General features: G+C 39.6%; 1 protein-coding gene across 2 annotated transcripts; it reads right to left on the bottom strand.

Moving 5' to 3' along the window:
• Positions 1-16: 16 nt before the first annotated feature.
• On the bottom strand, positions 17-24,272 carry CLCC1 (chloride channel CLIC like 1). Of its 2 annotated transcripts, XM_011368019.2 has the most exons (11): positions 24,136-24,272; positions 14,545-14,685; positions 14,053-14,154; positions 11,722-11,829; positions 9,501-9,722; positions 9,126-9,266; positions 7,822-7,915; positions 6,457-6,554; positions 6,037-6,183; positions 4,151-4,492; positions 17-2,327 (listed from the first exon to the last, which is right to left on the bottom strand). In XM_011368019.2, the coding sequence occupies exons 1-11, from the start codon at positions 24,250-24,252 to the stop codon at positions 2,055-2,057; spliced, it is 1,785 nt and encodes a 594-aa protein (XP_011366321.1). In that variant the 5' UTR covers positions 24,253-24,272; the 3' UTR covers positions 17-2,054. The 2 variants fall into 2 exon arrangements, with proteins under 2 accessions (XP_011366321.1, XP_011366331.1); XM_011368029.2 differs by lacking the exons at positions 14,053-14,154; positions 14,545-14,685.
• Between the last annotated feature and the right edge of the window lie 1,389 nt (positions 24,273-25,661).

Genomic DNA, 25,661 nt, shown 5'->3' with positions numbered 1-25,661 from the left:
TAGCATATCAAGCACAGTAATGTAAAATAAGGGTTTATTTTGTATATATGGTAGTTCTTAGGCCTTGTAAACATTCAACATTATTCCATTTAAAAATTACTTTTAAAAGCTGTCTATCCCATTCTGATTTTCCTAAAAACTTATAACTATAAGCCTTAATTTTAGTGATAAATACTGGATATACAATAAACAAGGCCATCTCTTCTAGTCATAAACCGGCCTTGATAATCATGTTCAGCTTGCATGACTAACACACGTTCAACTTGCATGACTAATGGCTGTCATCATTCCGTGGCAGTAGCATGTTGCCTTGCTATCAAAGTAGATTTCAACCCCAAATATTTATCTGTAATGAAAGAATACAAAGGTGAAATTTTACTTAAAATTTTTTCTTTTTGAGATTTTTGGATTGATAAAAAATCAGGAGTGCAAAAAGCATGAACTCTACTCTCACAGTTACAGTACCAGCTGAGGCACTCGGTGCCCTTCAGGGTCAAATCACAGTTCAGACACTTGCTGCACTGGGAGCACAGTCACCTGTGTGAACGTGTCTCGCCCCCAGAGAGGACCACTTTATATGCATCAACGTTCACAAATCTGTTATTTGAAACTGCAGGCTTCCTTTCATTCTTGGTTAATATATGCCTACTGTTATAAATTTTTATATAAAGTTATTTTTGTATCTCTTGGGAAAAATTACCACTTCTCTGATGAAATACTAAAGATGTTTGCAATATTAAGCTAGAATATATTAACATGTAAAATTAACTTGTTCCAGACATCTACACAACACTTCTGGGAGCCAAAAAAAAAGAGGGGGGGTAGGGGGGTTTATCCTACACTTATTTAAAAAACATAGCAGGAAGCAAATACTTTGAAAATGCTTTTTTTTCCTGATACAAATACCTGGATGAAAGTTATAAGACTATTTCTAACTGGTATCATTCTTACTAAGCAACTGAACATAACTTTTAGTTTCAAGGTTAAATCAAAGGACACCTGAATGTATGTGAAATTTGCTTTTTAGGTAGGTACCAGCAAAATTTATGCTTTTCAAAAAAAGTTTAAAGAATAGTTTTAAAAATCAGAATTAAAAATGTTGATTGTATCACCCCTCTATAGTTAAGAAAAACACCCTGTTTTCCCTATGGCATTCTTCTCTATGTATAGATCCCTAAAACTGAGAACTTCCTATGGCCCGAACAATATGGTTTGCTGTAATATAAATAAGATACCGTAATATCTAACAGTTGCAACTGCTGGGATTCTGAGTAGCCAGGAAAATAGGTCTTTAAAAGCCCGTGTGTTTCATCTGGTGGGGAAAGAACAAAGCCATTCTCAAAGTCTATTCACTTTATAAGACTGACTTTAAAAGCTGTTATCTAAATTCCCCTGGTGATCGTCAGTTCCGTCTTAGCTAAAAAAAAAAAAAAAGGTGGGTCAGGAAGCAGGCCCAGTAACAGCGGCAGGAATTGAGAGGTGGAGGCAGGACAGGACACCACGAAGCCACTTTGATGTGTGGGCGACGTGCTGCCTCCCGCCGGACTGAGCCGCTGAGGTACATAAATAAACTTGACAACAGCAGGCTTTCCTTGAAAATAGTTCGTCAGCACCTACCACTTTTGGAATCCAACGTACAACAAATTATTCTTTCTGTTAACTAAAGTGGGTATCAGAATACTTCCACCAGGCAACACACACTTCGGTTAGTTGGTTCCTATAAATGCCTGTAAATAAAACTTCTTTTTCAATGTCCACCATTCAAACTGGCTTCCTTAATTATTCCAAATTAGTGATGCCTGCCACATGTTCTATAGATCCTGTTCCAAAATTAATGCTTCACAACTTTATGGGATGTATCTTAACATCAGAGAGAAGTTAAACAGATGAAAGAAGAAATTAAATACATATATGAATTCTGATCAGTAAAAATGTTAATGTTTAAGTTGGCACCTGTGTAGTACATCTCGGAATATTTGTAGTAAACAGTTGTGAAGAGACTACTTTACAAAATCCGAAGGTGACCTCGGGGCTGTGGTCCAAGCCTCGTCCCCCTAGCCGCGTGGGCCGCCGTCCGGATCCCCTCCGCCTGCTTCTGCCACAGTGCCCGAGGGGCTGGTCGTGCTGCTGTCCTCTGGGCTGCCTTTGGCATTGGTCCTGGGCTGGGCCTTTGCTGCTGCAGGTGAACCTTCCACATTCCCGGACGGCTCCTGGCCAGAGACAGGTGTAGGAGGCTGGCCGCTTTTAGGACTGATTTCGGTTGTTGTGCTTTCTCCTGGGATTCCACCAATCTCTCTGGGCTTTGTATCCAAAATAGGTGACTTGGCCTATAAAGCAGTTACATTTTTTTTGTTTGAATTGTTTAAGTAACGCACTGTGATGGTTTAGTAATCAAGCATGTTTAACAAGTTTCTATGCAATTCCGTCATAAACAAATTCTGAATTCTTTCAAATCCTGGTTCCAGTGCTAGATTGTAATTATGTAAATGTTATTAAGCCCCAAGGAACTATACGTGGAGGAGTAGGACACTTGGGACATGCTAGGTGGTCAAGTGACCAAGCTCAGGAGTGGTCAAGTGACCAAGCTCAGGAAGGGTCAAGAGGATTGGTGGCCGGGATTGCTAACTCCTTGCCTGCTGAGAACAATTCATTCGACAAACATTTACTGAGTACGTATTAAGTTCTAGATGCTGGGGACGTAGCAGGAACAAAACCCTGCCCTCGCTGGAACTTACATTTAGGCTGGGGAGAGATGCAGGCAACAAATTAACAAAGTGTCATGCTGGAAGTGGGGGGCAGTGGTGGGGTCAGACTGCTGTTTGAGTCAGGGTGGTCGGAACGCTGGTCTGCAAGTAAAAGCTTGAAGAAATGAGGTGAAGAAATGAAACGTGAGCATGTGAGGGAACGGAATTCCAGACGGCGAATGGCAAGCGCAAAGGCTCCCCGTTCCAGGAAGCGTCAGGAGGCCCCTGTGGCTGACGTGGGGTGAGGGAGGATGGGGGGTAGGTGGGGGTGGCGTTCAGTGTGGTAACAGCGGGGGGCGTGGGCAGATGGAGGGAGCCCCGGGCCACCATAGCAACCCTGGCTTTCCCTGCAAGTGGGATGAGAAGTCCCTGGAGGATTCCTGCGATGAGTGACAGATAAACATTAACTATTAAAGCTGAAAGGAACGTCTAAGTTTTAGACACGTGCAGAGATGCTTCCCCTTACGAAGAACTCCATGGAAAGGGATTCCATGATTGCCTCGCTTCTACTGTGTTCGTAGCTATTTTTCAAAGATTTACAGTTGCAAATTAAACTGCAAATGACAATACAAATTCTTCTCTCAAACAGAAATGGAAATGTCCCTTTAAATGGCCAATAATGGTGGAAAAAAAGACCTCACCATTCTGCAGGTCAGAAGTATGGTGTCAACCATGCTAAGTGAAATAAGCCAGACAGAAAACGTTGAAAATCACATGATATCACTTATATGTGGGATATAAACCTAAAAGCAACAAATGAACAGGATAGACAGAGACTCATAGACAGAGACTCATGGACAGAGACAACAGACTAGTGGTTACCAGAGGGTACGGGGGGAGGGGAGACAGATGAAGTAGAAGGGGTCAAATATGTGATGACAGAAAGAAATTCAACTATGGGAGGTGAACACGGTGTAAATAGATATATATGTCTAATAAATTTCTGTGTTAAAAAAAGTATAGTGTCGCCAAATAATATAAAGGATTTGGGAAGGCGAGGTCCCGGCCTCTCCCCAGGCCACTGTTCCCGCTCAACTGCAGGGCTCTCCCATGGGTTCCTGAGGGCTCCGGTCTGCACTGTGAGGCCTTCTTTCCATCTCTTCAATGGTAGACATTTCAGTCATGCTCACTTGTTGGCTTCCTATGAATTTCATATGAATTACCATCTGTGCTATCAAACTACTGTTAAAAGAGTATTTAGCATAAAAAAATAAATCTCATTTCTTCTGAGAAGACTGGACTAACTTTTGACCAGAAAGGGGAAGAGAGAATGTGAATAATTATATCATTAGCGATATAATTAACAGTAAAGGGCAGAAGTTGGCATAAAAACACTTAGCCCAAAGCTCCACAGGAAGCACTGAGGCCTAGCGGGAGGACAAGGGGAGGAGCAGGTGCCGACTTACGCGGGGCGCCACCACGGGATGCTCTCGTGCCTCTGCGTCTGGTAAGTCGAACGCCCGAAGCACTTCTGGGCTCTTGGTGCCAGTCTGAAATCTCAAGTCAACATCTCTCTCTCTCAAAACATCTCTTCTACCCTCATACGTTTTGTCATAAGGGCCTTGCTCAGTGGGGCCAATTCGCCCCCTATAATGAAACTCTGCATCACCTGCTCCACCATGGGGTCTATAATCAATTTCCTGCTGCCGACGTCTGTCACCCGGCTGAAGGGCCGGGGGCTGTTCTCTTTCAGGACCACCTAAAGGTCTCAGCATATGAACTGATTTTCCAGCACCGTAGCAGAAACTCTAGAAGGAAAAGAAATACATATTCCTGAGTACTTAATGTCTGACTTACGATGAAATTATGAGGCACTTTTTATTCAGAGTGCTAACAAAATTATGTAATTTAACTTGCGGTATTTAGGGACAAACATGACTGCACTGTTCTTTCGTCAGAGATCTCTTCTTTAATACAGGGCCAGCGTAGCGAATAAAACTTGAGAAATCACTCAGCTGGACACATGTGGAACAATGGCAGTTAGGCTGAAGCCTACACAGTTAAATTGGAAGGTACTAATTGTCTGATATTTGCTCATATGTTGTCTATACTTATACCCATCATGTAAGGTAAATACTGAAAACTGTTCTAAGCTGTAATCACCATGTAAACATTCTCCCATAGGTTAATTTTTTTTTTTTTTTTTTACTAATACAAACCTGGCTTTAGCTACAGCTAAAATTCGATAGGCTTTGACTCAGCCTGTGGAAGACTTCTCAAAGTGTGCCCCACAGACCCCTAGGAAGACCCCTGAGACTCCTGCGAGGGGTGCGTGAGGTCAAAACTTTTCGTAATACACTGACATTAGTCTTCTACACTCTCTCGTGAGTGTGCGGTAGTTTTCTGGGCCTAGAGTGACTTCCTCACTCTGATGGCACATGGGCTGTGCTTGTGTACACTAGTGTTTCTTACTTTTCTCAGTTTAATACCTAATGTGGTAAATATCAATAAGTAAAACTCCCATAAACAAGAGCTCTTTGTGGTCTTCAATTCTAAGGAATGCAAAAGGATCCTGAGAACAAAACTTTTGAAAATCACTATACCAGAGTTACTACTATTTGAAGGCAGAAGCAGCAAAAGGCCTTTTCTTAGGCAGCAGGTGAAAAAACAAGATGGGCTTTTTTTTTTTACAATTTCAGTTTCAGAGACTAAACTACTACTACACAACTAATGTCATCTAACAAAACATACCCCTAAACCACTGAATCCTGTAATCACAAGCCAAAAAAAGGAGAAAACAGGAAAAATTTCAAAATAAATATAGCATAGCGAATTTTGTGTCCTTGGGGAGGAGGACAATCCTTTAATAATTTCCGTGGCACCTCCGAGTTCTTTATGGTTTATTTGGGTAAAGGGTGAAACCAACAACACAAAAAGCTAAAGAGGCCACGGATGAATGATAAGTAACATTCTTTCTTAATAAATGTCTGTTCTAGAGCTCCAGATTGTCAGTGCACTCGCCCCTTCCACACCCCTGACTCTTCCCTTCTCAGTGCTGCAAACACTCAGACTGAAATACGAAGGCCCACTTTCTCCAAAAGGACAAACGACTGATTTCATGTGTGTTAATTCACCAAGCTTAAGGAACAAATTTAAAAAGGTATTATTTTAAATCACTGCCATGATGTCTATAATCGAAGTCGAGCACCACATACGTGCAAGCACAAATGAAGCCGTATCGCTTAAAATTCCCCTTTCCCTACCATTCAGTAGGACTTAACCCAATTATCAGGCTTCGTCAAAGCCTAACAACTTCAGCATCAGTTAACTGTCAACAATGCTCTGTACTAACCAGGACGGCCAGCGCCATAACTATCAGCACTGGGATGTGAAGTAAAACCGGAATCTCCTTCATGAGCGCTCTAATAAATTCGCCAGTCCCTTTACCAATGTGCTTCAAAGGCTCGGAGACAAAGTTGGTGAACGTAACCGCCAGTGCCTGAAACGAAAGGTAAAAGCAACTTAATTTTTTTCCTCAAAGGATTCTGAGGCACACAGAATGAGCCAAAATTCACTGGGCATTGAGGCTAAAGTTATGTTATATAAATCAAAATGCTGTCATATGCTTTTAAAAACGGGAAGATCTCTGTGCAACAGTATTTTTTCTAGAACAAATATTATTAGCAAAATGACTAAAAAACACTACCAATTTTTAATAAATGCAAGGGATTGACTTATTTTGTATAAGTAAGTTTTATAAAATAATCCATACCTTTGTTGGTGGGACCAACCAGATAGGGTTGACTAATAAGAGCTCATAGTATTTTTGGCATGGGTCATCCTTATAGGTCCATGAACTTCTAAGCCATTCTATTTAGAGACAGAACACTGAGTTATTTAAAAAAAAAGTTGTATTTCATTCCCAAATAAGGCAATATTTTGGTTTTACTCCCGACACTAACATCAATTTAAAATTTTTTTTGAAATAGATTACCTATAATGCTGATTTAAAAATCTTTTATATGTCCAAAATGTTTATTTTAAAAAACCCAAATTGTATAAATCTTATGCAGATAAAATATTATATTTTACAAAGATTTCTAAAAAGTAACTATTTAAAAGCTGTTCTTTTAGATATAAATGAATCCAAGTAAAACTGGGGAACTCTGAATGAGATTGGTGAAAATCATATCGAAGTCGCTCTCCGGGCTGTGATATTAGTATGTTGTATTAGTGTAGCTGTGCAGGATGTTAGCACTGGGGGAACATGGGTAAAGGGTGCACGGGATCTGTATTATTTCTTAACTTGTGAATCTATCATAATCTCGATAAAATTTCAATTTAAAAAGTCAGTTCTTACTTTATAAAATATATTAGAATCTTAGTTCTCCCAATTTTTCTAAATCGGGCTTACATTAGGCGCTAGCCTGAGCTAAAGGTGGCATTTAGTTGTCCCCTGAAGCCAGGAAGCAGGCTGGGTTGGTTTAGATCCCATAACTTCTTAAGAAACATTAATTTTGGACACCTGGATTTGTAGAACCTGCTGAGATTCTATCCTGGATCAGTCATCATGGACTTGATTTATAAACTGCTTTAAACATTAAACCATTCTCATTGCTAGATAGATATAACTACAGGCAGTCAACGTTAGTGAGAATGTTTATAAAATCTGTAAGAAAAAAAAGTAAAATAATTTTCCCCACAGTAAAAAAACAAGAGTATAGTAAAACTACAACATAAGATTTTATTAAATCAATACAAGGAGATGAAGTCTAAGATGGATATTAATTCACATGTACGTTGATTCACTTCTTTAAATAAACTACCGCTGAGGACCTAGAATGTGCGAAACGCTGCGGTAGGAAGCAGATGAGCACAGTGAGCACAAGACCCTTCACAGGCTGATGGAGGAAGACAGACAACATCAGAGGCAGCACATACAGTCCCTATTCCTTCCCTGTGACGTTGCATGAACACAGAAGTCACTAGTCTGGAACCTAAGACTCCTGCATGTTCTTCTGATAGTAAAGATTTCCGTCACAGAAAGCCTCCGTGTGGCATTTTATCATTTCTTTTTTAAACTGTTTTCTCATTCGCAGACATTCTATTCAAAAGGTGAAGGGAAACACCACCTTACCCCAGAGACTTCCGGCCCAGTCCATCTTCTCAGCACACACGTTGTTTAACGGCTCCAGCTTGGCGACCTCGGCCTGATGCTGTGCGAAAGCGAGCTGACCGACACCAAAAGGAAACCGTGAACTGCGGACAGTGAGGGTTACGCCCCGTACTCAAAATACCTTAGTTCAAAGCGTGTCCTCACCAAACACCAGACTGTTTAAAATTTTTTAATAGAAAAAGTAGCTCTTTTCAGCTCATAGCAAAGAAAGTCTTAATGCAACAAATAAGGATAAAGAACTAAAACTGCCTTCTTTGTAAGTAATTATGAGGAAGGAAAACCTTTTCACTAAAAAGGTATTTTTTTTAAAAAATGAGTTCAAATATAGTTCATACCATGCCTCAAAATACAGCGAGAGATATATCTGTTAAATGACTTCTCATTTCATGATAAAATGGTGTTTTGCTTTGGATGGTTTTCAGCACAAATGGCCTATATAAAGGTAATATATCTTTTATAAATCAAAGGGGAAATCATTGAGATTACAGTATTCAACCAAATAACCTTCCTTCCTTTAATCTGTAAATAACTGTTAGTTCTAGAAGCTATGAAACTTAGAGCAAAGGGTTAAAAAAATCACAATGTGATCATGAATTCAGCGAAAATATCTGGCCACTTGACTCACCCTGCTAAAAAAAAATCTAAAATTTTTCTTTGATGATATTGCTATTTTGACAGGAACAGCAGTGCTTTTTAAAATATCTATATACAGCATGATCCCAATTTTGAAAGAATTAAAATTTTTTAAAAAATTGGAAAGAAATACCTCAAAATATTAACAGGGAATACTGCTAAAATATCTCTAGGTAATAAAATTATAGGTGATTTTTAAAATTAAATTTCCCTGTATCTATCTTTTCTACATTCTCTACCATGAACATACCACTTTCACATTCAGAAAATAACCTTAACTTTTGAAAACTAATATTTTGATATCATTTCTAGCAAAGAATAAAAGGACATATCCCAAATCAAATAAGAATTTTTAAATGTGTCTACCTAGCTCTATTCTGATTTAGCTGTCCAGATGCCACCTATCAGGAATTGAATCGTGAAAATTAAAACTGAACTGTCTTCAAACTAGTCAAGGACCTAAGAAAGCCCAGTACAGCTGGGTAGTTGCCAATTACTCCCTCTCCCATCTCCAATCACTGCCACTGACCTTTATCTGAGGCAAGGTTATATACTAGCGCCAAATGGGTCATAGTCTTCTTTTATTATAAAATAGCATTTAAAAATTTTAAAACCTCCCACTGACTTAATACCTTGTATAAGTACATCCAATTCCATCCAAGACTGAAGATAAAACTGATGAATAAAACACGTCTCAACTGGGTGTACCAACGAACATATGTCCACAGCTCGGTAGCTACTAAGACCACAATGCAGAGCAGACACAGAAGCACCTTCAAAACAGAAAGAAGCAGAAAGCAGAATCACTGCCAAGGCGTCATACCCAGTCCAAATGATAATGGTCAACAAAAGCAAGAGAACTGGACTCAAACACACAAAATTATTTGTACCATGTGCTGCAAGTCCATCATGGTATGAGTGACTTAGTACAGGTTCTTAATTATGGTGGAGCATTAAAAGTATTTAAAAAAGAAACTGTTAACCATGTCTGCCTTATCCCAACTTACCATGAACACATTATAGGGGTCCACGCCAAAGTAATCTTCAAATCGCCACTTCCACACTTCAAAATCATGAAATTTAAAATTAATTAAAATATCACTCAGTGCATCATCCAAGGCTCCTGGCTTCCAGTCTTCTCCATTGAGAAACTTCTGTATTTCTAACAAGGTTTGTCTTTTAAGGATAATCTCAGCATCGTAATGCAAATCACCACTGTTTTCATCAGGCTGAATTAAATTTGCCAAAAAACAAACAACAGAAAAGAGAATTTTATCATTATGTTACTCGGTGAAACATTTAAAGACAAAAGCCAATTTGGAACCAAATATATAATTTAGTTCACAATATTTCACACATACAAAATAATGATACCCACATATGTGTCACAGGCCAACATGAAAACCAAAGATAATACATGTGAAAAACATTTCAAAAATTCTAACACTCTAGGCAAGTAGGTGATATATATTTTACTAAAATACAGTTGATTCTTGCTACCTGCAGTAGTTATGTTCTATAAAGTCACCTCAAACACTAATCAGCAAACCCTGAACCATGGCTCCACAAGAAATACGAAGGTAGGTTCCTGTGAGCACATTCTAATCAGCCAGTCGATATATAATCTTTATGTGTTTCTGTTTAAAGACACCTTATTTACTATATACTGTTGGTTCATTAACGCTGAACTCACAGCCAATAGCATTATAACTGAGGCCTAAAGTAAGCTTATCGAACAGATATTTTCTCTGTAAGGCACGTCACAGCCTTCCTGCACTAAGGAACACCAGGCAGTGTGACGCCTGGTACGTGTAGTGAAATAACCACACACACCAAAAACGGCGTAAAAAGTGTAGCCCTATGTAAACCAAGAAAAAGTGCACGTTTATGGTGTGAGAGCTGACACCAGAAGGCAGAACGCAGCCTCGCTGGAGCTCAGCTGGAACGGGCGCGTCAGGCAACCCGAATGCTCTGCCGCTCTGCACACGTCTGAGTGACCACGACGGGACCGCGACTCTGACTTGGGGTTACGAATAAGGTTCAGTGAGCAGGCGAATCTGCAAACGTGGGATCCGTGATTATGAGGGTCGACTATGCATCTTTACCTTATGATTAAGTTTATGACTTTCTATTTGCTGACAGTTTTCAGAGAGCCTAAAATTTGCAGTGATACAAGAAAAATAAAAGAGACCTCAAAAAGCAGTTAAATCTGAGTTTCATGAACATACATGATATTTATAACCATCGTTAGTAGTGCAAGTTCAGGTTAGCAAAATCGCTGTAAACATTTTACATTCATTAATCAGTTAACGTAAATTAGAGAAAATTGTTTTTTCTTTTATAAGAGTAAATGTGGATATTTATCTAAAAAATATAAAACAAGAAAAACCAAAGTTTCATGTAAAATCAAAAATCATCAGTAAACAAAGCAGTCATTGATTAGTATTTTTTTTCAAATCCAGGAGCTATGTAAATATTTCCCATCTCCGTTTTAAGTATTTTCTGGCTGCATGTTTCCTCATCTATAAAAACAGACTTGCTCCACCTCACAGTTATAAGACTCGAACTAAAGGGTGCACAGATGAGAACATCTGTTTTTTCACTTTCAAGGTAAGGTGGTGGGATTATTAAATTATTCATGTAACACTCCTTTCCCTTGATGTTCTGACTGCCCAAAGTGAAAATAATGACTATAAAAAGGGGAATCTTAACATTAATTATGAATAATATGCACTTGATATGCAAGTCTATAAAGCAGCACTTGCCACAGTAAACAGCTAAGAGAAAAAACTGCTTAAAACACGTTTCTCTTTTCCTCGACATATAATGATCTTACATCGCCTGAGTAAGAAAGTGTGGAAGTGGTAGAAAACAAGGGCCAGGATAGAATTTCCTTACCAAGTCAGGAGTTTATTACGGTTCCTACTCTTTAGTAAAGTTCAAGTAGCAAATTTAAACCCCCCAACTCAATTAAGCGGTGCAGCAGTGCATGGAGCTGAATAAGTAAATCCCCATGATCTAGAAGAGGCGTGGTCTGCACTGCTTGGCCGCCTCCCACCAAACCAGTGGAAAGCAGGTTGCTAACTTTAATCCTGCAAGAATAGGTCTGATAAAAGGGCGAATCAGGTATTCTGTTAAAGCATGATGCTTTATCACTGCTTTATATAATTTGAAATTAATAATGAAAATATCTCCTACACTGATTACTATCACACCACCAATACTCACAAGTCCAAGCTTTTTGGTTTCGATTAAAATCTTATTTAAGTATCTCCTAAAAACAGGATTGCTTTGACTTTCATAGTCTTTCATCTTTTTCTTTTCACACTCATCAATCTGTAATCACAAAAATAAAAACAGTTAGCATCAAGTTTAATGGAAGGGTCAAGTTTCTAACCTATGGCCTCATTAAGATCAAGGTAAAGAGCTGGTTATTTTTATCAAGTCTGCATTTTCATCAAGCTTGCATTTTTATCAAGTTTGCATTAAAATGAGGAGCTTGCCTGTCTGTGGGTTCTCTTTGCAAAGGGCAAGTAGGCAACAAATGAGTAACACATGTCCAGCACTTAGTCCTAACTGGCAGATTTTCTACTGACTTTCAGCAATTTTAAAGCTGAAGATCATGAAGCAAGGAGGCAGAGATGTGGATAAGCAGAACATGTGGCCCAATCTGTCTCTTCCTCATTCCAAAGTAACGACAGAAAGGAAGGAGGAAAGGGAGGGGGAAAAGAAGGAAGGATATATAAAGAGACAGAGATGAAGCCAGAATAAGAAATGAAGGATACAGCAAAGCATTTCTTGCATGAGCATATTACTTTTGGCCTTTTACGAACTTCTGTCAACAACTGATCGTCCTCTCTTATACAGGTCACTTCCAGAAGCCAAGAACTATGGCTTCTCCAGAGTGTCCTCCAGATGGCAGCTCCTCAGCACACAATTCCTTAGCGCAGGCTTCCTCTGAACGTGGCTCTATGACCACCGTGGTCAAGTTGTGAGGTGAGGGTAAGGCGTATCTTACAGACATTAGAATTTGTGATAAGAAACTTTTTTTTTTTTTAATTGAATGTGGACCACGAGTTGAATTGCCCTTGAAAATGGGCGTCAGATGATAAACAAGATAATTAGCACCGAACACAAACTTAGGACACTTGAGAGAAAAGTTGCAGGGCAGTTCCCTTGCTTTCAGGAAGGTTTACTAACCTTTAAAATTTTTTACATTTCTCTTTACGAGAAATATTTTTTTTTTTTAACGAGACTCCATTTAATATTGTTTTTACACTGTTTGAACCAAAGTCACAAACAATAGAATGAAACATTTCTGTAAAAGGGCATTTCTGCATTTTTTACTGTGCAGCCAAACAAGCTCACTACACCACAAAACCCAGTCAAATGGAAGCCAATTTCACCCATTTCTTTGCTAGCATTCAGGTGAGGCAACATTCACGTTTAGTAAGAACCACAAGCAGGCCTCTACAGATCTCAAAGTGAGATAGACTGGGATCTCAGTCGACAAGCAGGCTCTGAAGCTGGAGGCCTCCCTCCTTCACTCCAGCTCTTCCCTACACTTGTGTCTCCTCCCTCAGCTACACAATTTGCCTTTTCTACCTTGGAAAAGTCTAATATTTTCCTCTTCTCAAACCCTTGTCACAGCCTCAGTCTGAACCCTCAGCATTTCTGGACCTCTGCCACCCCCATCTCCAACGCAGGCCCCCTCCAAACTGCCACCAGCTCAGCCAGCCTTCGTAATCAACAGAGGTTGCTTCTCACAGCGTAAGTTGAAACCCCTGAATGATCTTGACTTTTTTTCTCATAAACTACTTCAGCTACATAAATAAAAGGATTGAATAAATGAAGTAATAACTACTACAAACTACTTTATAATAACCCCTTATATCTGTAAGAGTAACTCTTCCACTTATAAACTGGTAATAGGCACATTTCTTCACTTGCTACATTTGCCATGAGTCTCCTATGTCCCAATAGGTAATGGAAAATCAAGGAATCCTATCAATTGTCCCAAGAAATTTTCAGTCTGGTAAAGAAATAATTACGACATAGTGAGATAAATGTTATTACAGGAAAATAAAAGTACTATTTAAAAGAAAAACAAGACTAGAGTAACTAAAAAAATAACAGTTACTCCTGAGTAACATAAGTTTGACCTATGCGGTTCCACTTATACGCAATATTTTTATACAGTATTGTAAATGTATTTTCTCTTCCTTATGATTTTCTTAATAATTTTCTTTTCTCTAGCTTACTTTATTGTAAGAATATAGTATATGATACATATAACATACAAAGTATGTGTTCATCAACTGCTTATGTTATCGGCAAGGCTTTCAGTCAACAGTAGGCTATTGGTTTTGGGGGAGTCAAAAGTTATACATGAATTTTCAACTGCGAAGGAGGTTGGAACCTTTAACCCCCTCCAATGTTCAAGGGTCAACTGTATATATAAATTATACACTACATACAAATAATGTTAGCAAACGCAGGAAAATAGACAGCAATTTAACATACTGTAAATATAAAGTTCATAAATGAAAGAAATCTAACCTTATGAGTTAAAGAATCAAGTCTGCTGTAACACTCTGACAATTCATCAGCCATTGGCAAGTCAGAACTGACCTCTTTTTTCTCTGATATGCCGTATTTCCCCTAAAGTAGAGAAAGGGTTTATTTATCAGTTGTAAAAATAATCTATGGTTAAGGAAGACTAAAATTTTGACTTCATTTTCTGACTTTGCTTGTTATAGTCTTCAACTGTACTGAACCACTGTAAAATAAAAAATCTCAAATTTATATACTAGTTAAGAACTAAAATCAAATTAGTTTGCTGCTTGATGAGCTTTACATTCAAATTCAAAACAGAAATAACCAGGTGAGGTTAAAATAATCTTAGACTAAGAGAGTCAGGAAAGATATTCTGCATGATTGTTAATCACAGATACATGACTCTCAAAGCTCTGTGTAAACGTGAACAAAAGCAGACTATTTCCATCATAGAACTGATAAGGTCTTACACACAAACGTGCATTTTTCTAATACCTGAGATTTTCTCATTGTCCCTGAAGCAGCATCATAGTTCAGCATGTCTGTGGGGTCGATCCAGTCATCATCATAAGCATAACTGGTTATCAGCCACAGACATTCACAAAGGAGCAGAGAACACAGCATCCTGCATGAAGGCTAAAAACAATTTTTAATAGATATAATATAATTATTTTTAGAAAAAACTAATTTGTAATAAAAACCATCTACTTTCTTCTAGTGCTAAGATAATGCTTTCTTTCTGAATAAAATAAAACTCAGTAAAAAGGTATTCACATAGAAATACATACACACATATTCTCATTGAGACAAAACTAGGGATTTTCCATATGATTCGGCAATTCCATTCCTAGGTATGTACCCAAGAGAAATGAAAATATATGTTCACACAAAAACTTGTACACAAATGTTTATAGCTGCATGATTAAAAATAACCACAAAGTAGAAACAACTCAAATGTAAATGGATAAATAAAACGTGGCATATCCATATAATGGAATATTATTAGGCAATCAAAATAAATGAAGTACTGATACATGCTACAATATGGATGAAGCTGGAAAACATTATGCTATGTGAAAGAAGTCAGTCTCCATAAACTGTATATTATGATTCCATTTATATGGCCAGAATAGGCAAATCTATAGAGACAGAAAGTAGATTAGTAGGTGCTTAGGGCTAAAGATACATTAAAAGACAGAAAGGTAGTAGTTAAATGGTACAGGGTTTCTTTTCGAGGTTATGAAAAATGATCTAAAATTGATTGTGGTAATGGTTCTATATACCTGTGACTATACTAAAAACTAATCAATTTAAATGGGTGAATTGTATAGCATGTAAATTATTTCTCAGAAACACTTAAAAAAATCTACAGGTATTTTAACCAAATTGTCCCCCACCTCTGATTTAACAAATGGGAAAAATAAAGGTGCAAATTAAGATTCAGACTTCCCATCAAGATGGTGGAGTAGGTGAACACTGTGCTTGCCCCCTCCCATGATCATATCAAATCACAACTAAACTATAGAACCATCATTAAGAACCAACTGAAGTCTAGCTGAACAGAAGTCCAACAACTAAGGACATAGAGAAGAAGCCACATCAAGACTGGCAGGAGGGGTGAAGACATGGAACGGGCTAGTTCTACCCTAGCATGGTGATTACTAATTGGGAGTGATATTTCAGCTGTGGAGGTCCCTACTCCACCCTGAGGAGGAAGGAGTCCCATACGAGGCACCCAGTCCAAAGTACCAGTGCCAGAAAGAGGAGTCCTTATAACAACTGGCTGTGAAAATCAGTGAGGATTATGTCCGAGAGAGAGCGCTGTTGGAGTCCCGGGCATCCTCATGAGGGGTCCGCACGTGGACTCACTCGCTCGCACCTCACTCTGAGCTCCAATGCAGGGACTTATGGGAGAAACTGAATTGACTGGCTTCAGGGTAGGGGCTGGAGGGGCAGAGGGCAGGGCAGCTCTCTCCAGGGACTAAAGCGCTAACAGACACCACTGCTCCTTTGTTGAGTCCTCCCCTCACCCAACCAGCAAACACAAGAGGGCACCAAATATGAACTCTCCATTAACCTGGCTAATGATCCCCAGCCCTGGTAATTTCCTGAGATCCCACCCAACTCATGCGCCCACCCGCACCACTTCTGGCAGCTTTTCCACACAAGCTGCCTATGTCAGTTTGTGCTGTGGACTGTTCCAAAATCTCTCAAAGGTCCACAAACCCCAAACAAGCAGCAGCTGGCTTCGAAGTTCCCCGTACCTCTCGCTGAGCGGCCCCAAAGCCGGCACAAGTGGCGGAAGGCTTCAGCTCACATTGTGGTACCCATCAAAGGCTACCAAGCCCAGCACTAGCAGCAAGAAACCACAGTTCACAGCATAGCCTCTCCCAAGCGCCTCCGAGCCCAGTATAAGCGGCAACCAACCACAGATCACTTTGTAGCTCCTTCTAGGTGGTCTTTAGGCAGGCACAAATGGTGGCTGACCTTGGCTTGCACCAGAGTCCCTCCCAAGAGCCTCCAGAACCAAAACACCAGTGGCCAACTTCAGACCACATCCAAACACCAACCAACAAGCTCTACAAATGACAAATCCAAAGGGCACACTTGGCTGGCACTAGAGCCCTGCTAAAGCAACTCCCACTCCACGGGGTCAGCATCCACACAACGGCTTGTCCACTGTAGTCACAGTCAGTCGACTTGAGAATCAATCCCACCCACTGACATGGCAATAGCAATCAAGGCTCAACTACAACAGGGGGGTATACACAACCCGTGAGGGATGATATATCCAATACACAGAAACAAACACAGGGAGTTGGCCAAAATGAGGAGACAAAGAAACATGTCTCAAATGAAAAACAGGTCAAAACTCCAGAAAAAGGACTAAACAAAACAGAAATAGGCAATCTACCAGATACAGAGCTCAAAACACTGGTTATAAGGATGCTCAATGAATTTAGGGGAAGAGTACATGAATTCAGTGAGAACCTCAGTAAAGGGTTAGAAAACATAAAAAAGAACCAGTCAGAAATGAGAATACAGCCACTGAAATGAAGACTATATCAGAAATAATCAACTGCAGATTAGATGAAGCAGAGGATCAAATTGGCAACTTGGAAGACAAGGTAGCGGAAAACACCCAATCAATAGCAAAAAGAAAAAAGAATTTAAAAAATGAGCATAGTTTAGGGGACCTGTGTTCATCACCACTAAACTAGTGTTATAAGAAATGCTAAAGGGACTTCTTTAAGTAGAAACGAAAAAATCAAAAATATGGGTAACAAAATACAGGAAAGGAAAAATTCTCACTGACAAAGACAAACACTTCATAAAAGCAGTGGATCAACCAACTACAAAGCTAGTACAAAGGTTAAAAGGCAAAAGCAGGAAGATCATATGTAATTACAACAATAACTTAAGGGATGCACACAAAAGAAGTAAAAAACCATGAAAAAACGTGGAGGGGGTGAATAAAAATTGTAGTGATTTTAGAATGTGTTCAAACTTAAGCTCCAATCAAAAGACAGGGTGGCTGAATGGATTTTAAAAACAAGACCCGTAAATGTTACCTTCAGCATGAAAGACACACTCAGACTAAAGGTAAAGGGATGGAAAAAGATATTTTATGCAAAACAAAAACACAAAGCTGAGATAGTAATACTTATATCAGACTAAATAGACTTTGAAACAAGAGACAAAGAAGGGCATTTCATAATAAGGGGCTCAGTCCAACAAGAGGCTTTTTAACTCTCGTAAACATCCACGTTCCTAATGTAGGAACACCTAAACAAAGCAAATGACGGTGAACATAAAGGGAGAAAGCGACAGTAATACAGTAATAGTGGGGGCTCTAATACCCCATGACATCTATGGACAGACTGTCCAGTCAGAAATTCAACAAGCAAACAGTGGCCTTAAATGACACATTAGACCAGAAAGACTTAATTGATATTCTTAGAACATTTCAACCAATACCAGCAGAATATACATTCTTTTCAAGAGCACATGGAATATTTTGCAGATAGACCACATGTCAGGCCACAAAAAAAGCTTCAATACACTTAAGATTGAAATCATATCAGCACCTTCTCTGACCACAACAACATGAAATTAGAAATCAATTACAAGAACTGAGCAACACAGAAACACGTGGAGGCTAAATTACACGCTGCTAAACAATGAATGGGTTAATAAAGAGGTCAGGGAAGAAATCAAAAGATACCTTGAGACAAATGAAAATGAAAACACAACCACCCAAATCTATAGGACACGACCAAATCAGTTCTAAAAGGGAAATTTACAGCAATACAAGCCTACCTAAAGAAACAAACAACTCATTAAGGGGGTGACTCCATAGTGTAGTGGTTAGCATGTCTGCTTTATATGCAGAACCCAGACTCCACCTGGGTTCCCACCCTAGGTGGAGTCATGGACCATACCCTGGGTGCAGCCACGAGCGTGTGGGAGGAGACGCCCGGCCTTCAGAGATCCAGTTCTTAAAGGGAAACTGCAACATCCATAGGTCAGGGGTGGAAGTGTGGGGGCGGAGGGGATTAAAGGGGTGGGGGGAACCTCATTAACCTAATACCTAAAAGAACTAGAAAAGGAAGAACAAAGTCCAGAGTAGAAGAAAGGAATAAAGAGCAGAAATAAATGAAATGGAGTCTAAGCAAACAATAGAAAAGAGGAATGAAACCAAGAGCTAGTTCTTTGAAAACAACGAAGTTGAGAGATCTTTAGCAGATTCATCAAAAGAGAGAGGACCCAAATAATAAAATAAAAAATGAAAGAGAAGTGACAACTGACACCACAGAAATACAAAGGATTATAAGAAAACACTATGAACAATTATATGTCAACAAACTGGACAACTTGGAAGAAATGGATAAATTCCTAGAAACATACAAGACTGAATCAGCAAGAAACAGAAAATCAGAACAGACCAATAACTACTAAAGAGAAAGAATCAGTAATCAAAACTCCCAGTGCGCAAAAGTCCTGGACCAGATGGCTTCACAGGTAAATTTTACCAAACATTCAAAGAAGCATTAATACCTACACTTCTCAAACTATTCCAAAAAACTGAAGAGAAGGGAAGACTCCCAAACTCATTTTATGAGGCCAGTAGCACCCCGATACCAGAATCAGACAAAGACACAAGAAATTTAGAGGCCAATATCTGTGAGGAACACAGACAAAAGTTCTCAACTAAATATTAACAAACAGAATTCAGCAATACATTAAAAGGACCATACAACACGGTCAAGTGGGATTTATTATCGGGATAATCAATGTGATACATTACATTAAAATCATATTATCCTATCAACAGATGCAGAAAGAACATTTGACAAAATCCAGCATCTATTTATGATAAAAACACTCAGCAAAGTGGGAACAGAAGGATAATATCTCAGGATACTAAAGGCCATATATGACACTCACAGCTAACATCATATTCAACGATGAAAAGCTGAAATCTTTTGAAGATAAGGGACAAGACAAGGCTGTCCACTTTCACCGCTTTTATTCAACATAGTACTGGATGTCCTAGCCACAGCAATCATGAAATAAAAGGCGTCCGAACTAGAGAGGAAGAAGTAAAACTGACATTATTTGCAGATGACATGATACTATTATAGAGAGCCTTGAAGAGTTCACTAGAAAACTATCAGAGCTGATGAATTCAGTGATAGCAGGATACAAAATTAATATTCAGAAACTGGTTGCATTTGTATCAATAATGAAATCTTACTGGTTATGTCATAGAAATGAAGAGAGATGAAGAAAACAATCCCATTTATAACTGCATCAAAAATAATTAAATACCTAGGAATAAATTTAACCAAGGAGGTAAATGACCTGTATTCAGAAAACTATAAGACACTGAGGAAAGAAACTGAAAGAGATACAAATGAGAGGCTATACCATGCTCATGGATAGGAAGAATTAACATTGGTAAAATGTCCATACTACCCAAAGCAATCTATAGATTCAATGCAATTCCTATCAAAATACCAATGCCATTTTTCACAGAACTAGAACAAGTAATCCTAAAATTTATAGAGAACCACATATAGACATATGGAAAGATGCTCCACATCACTAATCATCAGAGAAATGCATATCATAATGAGACATCACCTCACACCTGTAAGAATGGCTATCATCAATACGTCCACAAACAACAAGTTCTGGTGAGGGTGTGGAGTAAAGGGAACTCTCATGCACTGTTGGTGGGACTGTAAATTGGTGAAGACGCTATGGAAAACAGTATGGAGATTCCTCAAAAAATAAAAAATAGAACTACCTTAGGACTCACTAATTCCACTTCTGGGTATTTAACTGAAGAAATCCAAAACACCAATTAGAAAAATCATATGCACCTGTCTGTGCACTGAAGCATTATTTACAATAGTCATGATATGGAAGCAACCTAAGTGCCCATGATAGACAAGTGGATAAAGAAGATGTGGTACATATAATGGACTGTTATTCAGCCATAAAAAAGGAAATTGTGCCATTTGTGAAAACGTGGATGGACCTAGAGAGTATTATGCTAAGTGAAATAAGTCAGACAGAGAAAGACAAATATCATACAATTTCACTTATATACTGAATCTAAAAAAGAAAATAAAATAGAAACAAACTCACAGATACAGAGAACAAATTGATGGTTGCTAGATGGGAGTGAGGTTGGGGGAAATGAGTGAAAAAGGGAAGGGATTAAGAAGTACAAATTTCCAGTTATAGAAAGTCACAGGGATGTTAAGTACAGCATAAGGAATATAGTCAATAATGTTGTAATGACAATGTATGGTGTCAGATGGCTACTAGATTTATCAAGGTGATCACTTCAGAAGTTATAGAAATGTCCAATCGCTATGTTGTACAACTGAAACTAATATCATATGCAAATTGAAAAATTTAAAACAATTTTAAATTAAGATTCAAATGAGGTGATTAAACTCTCAAACCAGAGAAAATAACCTGCTTCATCTAAGCCTCGGCATAACACTGTCAAATTGTTTCCATACTTAGTACCTCCTATTCAACACTGTCTGATACAGTAGCCAGTAGCCCCAGGTGGCTATTTAAATTAAGTGAAATAAAACATACTGTTCTTCATTTACACTAGCAGCTTTTCAACTGTTAGTGGCTACCGTATAAGACAGTGCAGATATTGAAGACTTCCATCGCCGCAGCAAGTTCTGTTGGATAGCCTGTCTGATACCTACCACAGATAAGGATCAGGTAAGGGAATTCAAAGACGAGAAAGCCCTGGGCCCTGCCCATAAATGGCTTACAGTCTAGTTGTAAGGATAAAATTAATACCTGGCTACATTAAACACCACTCCTCAGCATTCCCACTCTTTATTCTTCTAGCACGACAGTGAAAATAGCCACTTATTGGTCTTTCATTAACACAGAAGCTCTTAAGCCTGAGTGTGCATTAGAATCACCTGGGGGCTCCTAAAACACCCAACCTTGTGGCTACATCCCAGACCAATTATGTCAGAATCTTTATGGGTGGGACCCAGGCACCTGGATTTTTAAAGCTCCCCAGGTGGTTCCAACATGCAGCTAAAGTAGCAAATTGCTGCCCTGGAACATGAACTTTTCCAGGAAAAGTGACATCTTATTCCATCTGAATTCACTCTCCCTCTTGCTCCTGTGTGTCTCCAAGCCCAACACCTACCCAGAAAGACATTCAGTAAATGCTGGTTAAGCAAATGATCAACGCCATAGCAGGGATTCAAAGGGCTGGAGAGGGTCTAAGGACGAAGGCACAACTCACTGGGAGAAACTAGAAAGGTTTCATGGAGGAAGGGGCATGGGAAATGGATTCTGAAGTATGGGTAAAATTCTAAGAATGCAAGATAAGGGAGGCAGAGCAGTGTGTATGCTTCAGACACTAAGTAGTGGGGTGGGCAGGGGGACGCAGCGATGGAGAGGCAGGCTGGGATGCACTGCCAACGTGAAAAGCTTATGACTACATCTGCTTTCATGTATGATGGCACCTAGATTTAGGGAAGATGAAACTAGCATTGTGTACAGAATGCAGAAAAGAACTTAAGTTTAGAGAGTCCAACAGGAGACTGGAGCAGAAAAAGGATGTTGGCCTGAAAGAGCGGGAGCAATGAAAACAGAAACACATGTGACATGTTTTGAAGATTAATTGTATAGACCTCAGCAACTGAGTGCACAGAGAAGAACAATGGCAAACATGACTCCAAGATTTCAAGGCCAACCAACAACAAAAATGGTGATATCATTAACTTCAAAAAGAAATGCAGAATGAGAATATGTTTTTGTTTGTTTGTTTGTTTTGGTGGGGGGAAGTTCAGCACTCATTTATTCAACGTTTACAAAATACCTACTGGACTAGGCACTGTCTTAAGTGACAGGGATACCAGGAAACCAGACCAGCCAGCTCTTCTAAGAACCTCGTCGGTACAAAGGGAGTGTCTGAACTGAGCAGAGGCTCCGAGAAGATGACAGAATATGCAATCGAGGCTGCAAGAAAGGCTTTTCATAAGCTACAAGGTTTTACGCTCCTGAGGAGGGGTGAAAAAAATCACTGTTCTAAAGCACAGAGAAGAACAGCTGACAGAGTTCATGTTATTTTGTGACAAGAGAATGGAGAAATAGTCACTAGAAAGCCAGGAGCGTCACTGAGTGGGGGGAGGTTGGAAATTTGGGGGGAAAAAACAGCACTTCTGGGCATTACATTAAGGGAGATGACTCAAAAGCCTGTCAAGTAGCTGAGTTTTGACTATGACATTGCCCCGCCCCGCCCAAAGTCATGCTATTGGCAACCATGTTACTTTCTCCAAGAATGATCAGCAGGTGAAGAGCTTTATCCGGGGCTAGGGATCAGCAATGTGAAAATGATAGAAGAACAGGTGAGGCAGATTAGTGGAATCAGCAGCAAATTCAGGCCCTCCTGCCAAATCCCAATGGTCATTGATTTAAGGCAGGAATTCCTTACGAAATCTTACAATTGATTTCACATTTCTTCCAAACAGAGCTACATCTAAACCTGCTGGGGACTTTGTTAAAAAACAGGTTCTGATTAAGTCTGAAGTGGGTCTGAGAATCTACTTTTCTAACAAGCTCCTAGTGATGGCTGAGATGCTGGCCCACAGAACACTGAGCACCAAAGTGTTAGGAAAAGCAAACACCCTGTGCTGGTTTAGTTTAGTGGTGGCACTTGTGATTCTACTTGTAATAGTCTCTCTCCCCATTATCATTTTTTAAAATCTGCATCAGGCTTTAACGCTAATATCAATACTAGAATATGTAAGAGCTAGTATTTTATTAATCTGTACCAAACACTGCCAGCTACGGAGTGGAAATCAGCACAAAAGGAAAGTATCTGATTTCAATGAATTTCCACGTTTAATGAGAAAGACAAAGCTAACTTGAAGAGTCAAATTTTGTATTAACCTAGAAGTAGCATGGCATAAAAAAGTCAGGGGGTTGCAGTTTAGTTCCCGTGGGTATGCTTAGTTTCACGGAGATGTATCTTTCCAGCTTGCATTGCATTTCTAACAAGCTCCCAGGTGCTGATGAGGCTGAAGCGACTCTGGGGACCACGCTTTCATCACCACTGACACACAGAAACCCTGAACTGCTTTTCACCACCCAAATGTGCATCTCTAATTTTTTACATTCAAATTAGATTTCGGAGTTTTTGAAAATTAACTACAACCAAATCCGAGCTCTTCTGCTAATGGTATTTGTTCAAATGATGCTTAAAGTTTTCAGAGTTAACGGAAACCAACAAAATCCAACGTTTGTTCGGGTCCGCTTGCACTTGCTTTGCTGCTCTTCCCTAGGCCGCTCTTTGAACCGTATAACGCAAAAGCAACCTCCCAGCAACCAGAGATAAGGCGGCCCACTGGCCGGGGAGATAAGTGAGCAGGTCGCTCGCCTATCCCGATAAACGCAGCGCTCCGAAGTCCCCCGCAGGCCCGGGAGAGCGCGGCCCCTGCCCCGGGGAGCACCCCCGGCCTCCCCGCCGCCCGCGGGACCCGCCTGGGCCCGACCCGCACTCCCGCACAGGCACACCGCACTCACGTCCACAGTGGTCCGCCAGCTTCTCCAGGACAGCAACACCTGCCCCGGGCCGCGGGAGAAGGCGGCGGGCCCGGCTGCAGCGCTCCAGCGGACTGCGGGCGCCTGGCGCGTCTGCATCGACGTGCTCGGCCCGCAGCTGTGCGTCGCTCCAGGGCGCGCAGCTGATTGGCCCGCCGAGGGGGCGGGGCCAGCCTCTACCGGCTTGTTGTAGGCCGTGGTTTTTTTTATTTCCATCGGCAGAACTCTGCAAATGAAAACTTACACAGAAGCCAAATGTATAAAACAAATACGACGCATATTTTTTAGTCTTGATTTATTTTATAAGGTCGAATGTGTAACAGTTACAGCAAAACCGAAACCTATTTTGAGCATATTTTTAAAGGGGTATACTGAATGAAAATGATAGTGGGGAGGGATTGTTTTTTGTCTTAAACTGCTGGTCTTGCAATCTCAGGAAACTCCAAAGAGAAAATGATGAGTTTTACACACTAGAAGGAAATGAGAGATGTACACAGGTTATTGGCAACAAATTTTAAAGTGACTTAAAATTTGGTGGTATAAATTGTGTGCATGTTGCTTGTTACAGTTTTTAAAAATTAAAATACACCTGACATAAAATTTACAATCTTAATCAGTTTTAAGTGTATAGGTCAGTGTCAGTAAGTACATTCACATTGTTGTGCAACCATCACCACTATCCATCTTCATAACTCTTTTCACCCTGTAAAACTGAAACTGTATCCATTAAACAACTCATCATTTCCTCCCTCCCCCGAGTCCCTGGCAAGCGCCATGCCACTTTGTATCTCTATGAATTTGAAAACTCTAGGACCTTCATATAGGTGGAATCATAGAGTATTTGTCTTTTTGTGGCTGGCTTTACTTAGCATATCCTCAAGGATCTTCTGAGTTATAATGTGTCAAAATTTTCTTCCTTTTTAAAGGCTGGATAATATTCCATTGTATCGTATACCACAGTTTATTTATCCATTGATGGACGCCTGGGTTGCCTGCACCTTTTAGCTATTTTAATGTTGCTATGAACATGAGTTTACAACATCTCGAGACTCTGCTTCCAATTCTTTTTGGTATATACCAGAAATGGGATTACTGGATCATATGGTAGTCGTTTTTAATTTTTTGCATAACCACCATACTGTTTTCCACAGTGGCTGCACCATTTTACATTCCCACTAATAGTGCACAAGAGTTCCAATTTCTCCACATCCTTGCCCACACTTGTTTATTTTTGATAGTGGCCATCCTAATGGGTGTGAAATGGTATCTCAGTGTGGTTTTCATTTGCATTTCCTTAATGATCAGTGATGTTGAGGATCTTTTCATGTGCTTACTGGCCATTCATCTATCTTCTTTAGAGAAATGTCTATTCAAGTCATCTGCTCATTTTTTAATCAGGTTTTTTTGGAGGGTGTTGTTGAGTTGTATATTTTTATATATTATGGGTATTAATCCTTTATCAGATATATGATTTGCAAATATTTAATACCATTTCATGGGTTGCCTTT

The sequence above is a fragment of the Pteropus vampyrus genome, unplaced genomic scaffold, assembly GCF_000151845.1.
Source record: "Pteropus vampyrus isolate Shadow unplaced genomic scaffold, Pvam_2.0 Scaffold6, whole genome shotgun sequence".
Classification (NCBI taxonomy): domain Eukaryota; kingdom Metazoa; phylum Chordata; class Mammalia; order Chiroptera; family Pteropodidae; genus Pteropus; species Pteropus vampyrus.
This window is presented reverse-complemented; position numbering and strand designations above follow the sequence as displayed.